We start from the raw sequence: 6,561 nt of genomic DNA on the forward strand, positions 1-6,561 counted from the left end.
CACTTAACATATCAGGAACAATTTTGGCACTGGGAATACAATTGTAAACTAGACAAAGGCCCCCTCCCCCCTCCCTTTTTAAGTGGAGCTTTTATTCTAGAAATCAACGACAGTTATTTCCAGGGTATACAGTATTATTGAAAGTGTAACATTTGGTTCCTCAAATTACAGATGTCTCAGCTGGGCTTCATGAGTTCCAGAAACTTCTGATTAGCATAACTAAAGATTTCAATACTGTATTATTAATACTTTTTGGTTTTCTTTTTTTGCTAGCAATATTTTCTGTTTGGGTGTCTGACTTACCATAGTCATTTGATCTTATTCTCTTGATTACCAAGGCATCTCATCTCTTTCAGAGATTAAGCAACGACCGTGGTGGGTTCTCTGTAATGTACCCATTACACCATTGCCATTCAAGAAATTTCAGATAACAGCTGTAATTTGACAAGTTCACAGTGAAAATCAAAGGAAGTAGAAAGGATGTCAGACATTAGATTGACACACTGCATGGTTCCAGCTAGAATCTACATTAACCATTTAATACAAGAAAATGTCCATTTTATTCCTATGTATAGTTTACAGAAAATATTCTATAATATGACATTCATTCTCATAATTTTTTTTATACTTTTTGAGACAGTCTCATTCTGTCACCCTGAGTAGAGTGCTGGTGGCATCGTCATAGCTCACAGCAACCTCATTGGGCTCAAGCAGTCCTCTCACCTCAGCCTCCCCAGAAGCTGGGACTACAGGTGCCTGCTGTAACGCTTGACACTCAGCGAGTTTTTCTATTTTTAGTAAAGACGGGGTCTCCCTCATGCTAAGGCTGGTCTTGAATTCGTGAGCTAAAGCAATCCACCTGCCTCAGCCTCTCGCAGTGCTAGGATTACAGGCATGAGCCACTACACCCAGTCTTGTTCTCAGAATCTTTATGGTTAAGAAACTGTCCTGATTTTTTTTTTTTTTTTTTTGGCTAGGGCTGAGTTTGAACCCATCATCTCCAGTATATGGGGCCGGCGCCCTATTCCTTTGAGCCACAGGCACCACCCAAAACTGTCCTGATTTTTTATTCCTTGAGTACACTTGAAAAGAAAGGAACTGACTTTATTATTTCCTTTACTATCTTGCTTGTGAATTATTATAATGTTTTTGTTTGTTTGTTTGTTGTTTTTGGCCAGGGCTAGGTTTGATCCCTCCACCTCCAATATATGGGGCCTGCACCCTACTCCTTTGAGCCATAGGTGCTGCCCTTTATTATAATGTTTTTTCCTTTATTTCTTTTCTTTTTAGTCATAAGTTAAAAACGAAAAAAAAATTGCCACTGTACTTCAAGACAAATTTTTAATTTTCTCACCCCCAGGCTTATCAACATCACTGATCGTTATTGCGGAAGATCTTATAGGCTATAAATAAGTATATGAGATAAATTTTTTTTTTTTTTTTTGAGACAGAGCCTCAAGCTGTCCCCTGGGTAGAGTACTGTGGCATCATAGCTCACAGCAACCTCCAACTCCTCGGCTTAAGTGATTCTCTTGCTTCAGCCTCCCAAGTAGCTGGGACTATAGACGCCTGCCACAATACCTGGCTATTTTTTGGTAGTCGTTATTGTTGTTTGGCAGGCCCAGGCTGGATTCGAACCCACCAGCTCTGGTATATGTGGCTGGCGCCTTAGCTACTTGAGCTACAGGTGCTAAGCCTGAGATAAGTCTTACTTCAAAACAACTCGAGGGCCGCGCACAGTTGCTCATCCTATAAATCCTTCCACCTTAGGAGGCTAAGCCAGGAAGACCAGGAATTGGAGACCAGCCTGGGAAACATAATGAGACCCCAGTCGCTATGAAAATTTTAAAAATTAACCAGCATGGTGGTGCACACCTGTAATCCCAGCTACTCAGGACGCTGAGGCAGGAGGATCTTTTGAGCCTAGGAGTTCAAGGTTGCATTGATATTGCGCCAATGTACTCCAGCTTGAGTAAGAGGGTGAGACATTGTCTCTTAAAACAAAAACAACTCCCCCTAACCTCAGAAATGCTAGTAATACTGCCCCCCCACAAGCCCTTTCAAAAATGTCAATAACATGAAGCTGGTTCTTGCTTTAAGGCTGGTTGAAGAGATCAGACAGAAATGTGGTGGGCTTCAGTTACAGAATGAAGATGTCTATATGGCCACCAAGTTTGACGACTTCATCCAAAAAGTGGTGAGGAAACTGAGAGGAGAGGATCAAGAGGCAGAGCTGGCCGTGGATTACGTAAGCTTCTCCCTGACGTTTCAACTCCAAGTCACTGGGATCCATACACACAGAAGAATGCTGTGCCTGTTATCCCCTTGATTTTACATTTATAACCTTTAAAAACTAAAGCTTTAGGCTTGGCTCCTGTGGCTTAAGCAGCTAAGGCACCAACCACGTACACCTGAGCTGGCAGGTTTGAATCCAGCCTGGGACCGCCAAACAACAATGACAGCTGCAACCAAAAAATAGCTGGGCATTGTGGCAGGTGCCTATAGTCCCAGCTACTTGGGAGGTGGAGGCAGGAGAATCACTTGAGCCCAGGAGTTGAAGGTTGCTGTGAGTTGTCATGCCACGGTATTCTACCCAGGGTGACAGCATGAGGTTCTGTCTCAAAAAACAAACTAACTAACAAACAAAAAGAAAACTAACAGCTTTATTAAGAAATATAAATTAGAGACTATAAAAGTCACCCTTTAAAGGTATACATTTTAAGGCCAGGCACAGTGGCCCACACCTATAGTCCTAGTACTGTGGGAGGCCAAGGCAGAAGGATTCCTTGAGCTCAGGAGTTCAAAACCAGCCTGTGTAAGCAGGAGACCCCATCTCTACTAAAGATAAAAAACCTAGCTGGGCATAGTGGCAGGCACCTGTAGTCTCAGCTACTCAGGAGGCTGAGGCAGAAGGATGTCTTAAGGCCGAGAGTTTGAGGTTGCTGTGAGCTATGATGCCATGGCACTCTACCTAGGGCGACAGAGTGAGACTGTGTCTCAAAATAAAAATGCATTTTGGTGGTTTTTAGTATATTTATAGAGTTGTGTAGCTGTCACTGCTACCTGATTTGGAACATTTTCATCACCCCCCCCCACAAAAAAACATGCACCCGCTGCCTATCATTCCCTCCCCCATGTCCCATTCCCAGTTTCTAGAAACTGCTAATTTCCTTTCTGTGCCTAGGGGTTTGCTTGTTCTAGATATTTCATATAAATGGAATCACACAGTATGTGGCTTCTACCACTTAGCATAATGTGCTCAAAGTTCACCTATTTGTAGCTCATACCATCACTTTATTCCTTTTCCTGGCCAAATAATATTCTATTGTAGGAATATACCATAGTTTATCCATTCATTAGTTGATTCATCAGTTAGTTGATGTACATTTGGGTTGTTTCCGATTTGGGGCTATTAGGAATAGCTATGAAAATTCATGTGTGAATTTGCTCATGAACACATGTTTTCAATTTTCTTGAGCATATACATAGGAGAATTGATGAGTCATATGGTCACTCTTTGTTTAACTTTTTGAGGAACTGCCAGACTGTTTTTCCAAGTAGCCACACCATTTATAATCCCTCAAGCAATGTATGAAGATTCCAACTTTTCTATATCCACACCAACATTTACTATTGTCTACCTTTTGTTGAAAACTGGCCACTTTTTTTTTTTTTTGAGACAGTCTCCTGACTAGAATGCCATGGCCTTAGCCTAGGTCACAGCAACCTCAAATTCCTGGATTCAAGTGATCCTCTTGCCTCAGCCTCCTGGGTAGCTAGGACTACAAGCACTCACCACCAAGCCCAGCTAAATTTTCTATTTTTGGTAGAGATGGGTTCTCACTCTTGCTCAGGCTGGTCTCAGACTCCTAAGCTCAATCAATTCTCCCACTTCAGCCTCCAAGAGTGCTAGGATTACAGTAGTGAGCCACCATGCCCAGTCTCAAACTGCTCTTAACATGAATTTGGAGTCAGATCAACTTAGGTGGAATCTAAGTACCAAAGCTTAACTGTGTGTGTGTGAACTTGGAGAAGTTACTTAACTTTCCTAAGTCTTAGTTTCCTCATATGAGGTCCAACAATTAAGCTGGTAAACTCATCCTAGAAACAGTGCTACACACCTCATTGTTGAATATCAACTATGATCATCTTTGAAGTCCTCCCCTTGGGAAGCTATGCACTGATACCAGCATCTAGTCCGCCAGCATCAAATCACTTTTCCTAGGATGAATTCATGAACTTAATTGTCTAACTTTCATACGCTAAATGGGATAATAATAATAACATCCACTTCATTGCATTGTTGGAAGAATCAAATTCAATACTACATGTCAGACACACATTACATTGGAAGAACAATGATTTTAGAAAAGTAGACGATTTGCAAGGACCCAATACATTGATTCACATGAACTTTCCTTCCTTATGTCCTACATAAATGCAATGGAAAAAGTTTATAGAACCTCAGCACTTTGTATGGGAAAAGGCAAAATACTGTCTTGTTATTTTTTATTTCTTTTTTAAGCATTCTCATTTTGTCTTTAGGAAATTTTAAAATAGGTGACACCTGTAGCACAGTGGTTACGGCCCCAACCACATGCATTGAAGGTGGCAGGTTTGAACCCAGCCTGGGCCAACTAAACATTAATGACAACTGCAACAAAAATATAGCTGGGTGTTGTGGTGGGCACCTATAGTCCCAGCTACTCGGGAGGCTGAAGCAAGAGAATCGCTTAAGCCCAAGAGTTTGAAGTTGCTGTGAGCTGTGACACCATGGCACTCTATTCAGGGTGATATAGTGAGACTCTGTGTTAAAAAAAAAAAAAAGAAAGAAATATTAAAATAATTGCCTTTCCTTTTTAATACCTTGCATTGATATGAAATTCTATGCCAATCATGATCTTTCACATATACTATTTCAGTAACTCCTCACATTAACTGTATGAAGCAGTTGTCATTATCCCCATTTTCTTGTTGAAAAAACTGAGCTACATAGAATTTAATTATTGACCGATCACGGTGGCTCATGCCTATAATCCTAGTACTCTGGGAGGCCAAAGAGGAAGGATCACTTGAGGTCAAATTTTGAATCAGATTGAACAAGAGGGAGACCCCATTTCTACAAAAAAATAGGTAAAATTGGGTGGTACTTGTGGCTCAGTGAGTGGGGCGCTGGCGCCATATACTGAGGGTGGCAGGTTCAAACCCAGCCCCAGCCAAACTGCAACAACAACAGCAAAATAGCCAGGCGTTGTGGCGGGTGCCTGTCTCCCAGCTACTCATCAGGCTAAGGCAAGAGAATCACCTAAGCCTAGGAGTTGGAGGTTGCTGTGAGCTGTGTGACACCACAGCACTCTACCCACTCTACCAATGGTGATAAAGTGAGACTCTGTCTCTATAAAAAAAAAAAAAAAAAAGGTAAATTATCCAGACATAATGGCGCACACCTATAGTCCCAGCTACTCAGGAGGCTGAGGCAAGAGGATCGCTTTGAGCCCGGGAATTTGAGGTTGCAGTGAACCCCACTGCACTCTAGCTTCAGGTGACAAAGGAGGACCTTGTCTCAAAAAAAAAAAAAAAATATATATATATATATAGACTAACCTAAATTTGCTTCCTAGACAATGGTAGAAGGTACAATTTAGACAACACATGGGAGAAAATGAAAATCAGAAGAAACTTAAGGAAAGACAATTTAAAATGGTACTAGTTATAAAAGGATACCTATTGACAGAAGCATTTTCAATGATTTAAATGACACCAATGGCTGTGCTCTTTTGACACTGCCACTAGATGGCGCTGTTCCCTTCCCTGGAGGTCTTTTGTGTTGCCTTTCATCTGTGTAAGGAAGAAAATCCCAGATCTTTCTAAAACCCAGGCTAGAACACCTCTGTCATCCCAAGCTGAGCATCCTGAGGCCCAAATCTTACACGTGCATGTCTCTTCTGGACAGTAGGAACTAGAATCCCACAGATCAATTTCTCCCTCTGAGAGAGTGAATACACTTCCTTATTGCTGTTTGACATCAAATCAGTAAACATAGAAATCCATTGAGTTTATTAATATAATTCTCTCTCTTAGGTCTCAAAGGAGATCAATGAAATGACAGTAAAAATGCCATATCAGTGTTTCATAAATGGACAGTTCACAGATGCTGATGATGGAAAAACTTATGACACTATCAATCCAACAGATGGATCGGTGAGTAATTATTTAGTGTGTCATGACCACTGGTCCCAGGGTTTTAGTTTATACACAGTTGTAAAACTGGCAGTCTTATGAAACTCCTTTATTCTATCACTCTGTCTCTGAGCACTTCATACAATGTATTTAATGCATTTCTTTCAACTATTCAATTCTAATCCTGGCTGCTCTTAGGTATAGTAACTGCTTCTATAGAGTGAATATTTATGATGAATTTAGACAGACAGCTACACCTATACCCATCAGAGGCATCCACATAGAGCCAGATACAGAAAAACTATTCAGACTCTGAAAACACACAGTAAGAAGTTCAGCTCCCTAAGGGGCTAGTAGATCTTTTTTTTTTTTTTTTTTTTT

At 41.0% G+C, this 6,561-nt stretch overlaps 1 protein-coding gene across 1 annotated transcript in view; it reads left to right on the top strand.

Moving 5' to 3' along the window:
• The window catches only part of ALDH1L2 (aldehyde dehydrogenase 1 family member L2), a 53,550-nt gene that overhangs the window by 23,300 nt on the left and 23,689 nt on the right, over window positions 1-6,561 (top strand). Inside the window, exons 10-11 of the mRNA XM_003783286.2 lie at window positions 2,101-2,248; window positions 6,082-6,201. Of these exons, the coding sequence (XP_003783334.1) occupies window positions 2,101-2,248; window positions 6,082-6,201 (268 nt within the window). The remainder of the gene's footprint in view (window positions 1-2,100; window positions 2,249-6,081; window positions 6,202-6,561) is intronic.

This window comes from Otolemur garnettii, unplaced genomic scaffold (assembly GCF_000181295.1).
Source record: "Otolemur garnettii isolate 467f Iridium unplaced genomic scaffold, OtoGar3 scaffold00007, whole genome shotgun sequence".
Taxonomy (NCBI): Eukaryota; Metazoa; Chordata; class Mammalia; order Primates; family Galagidae; genus Otolemur; species Otolemur garnettii.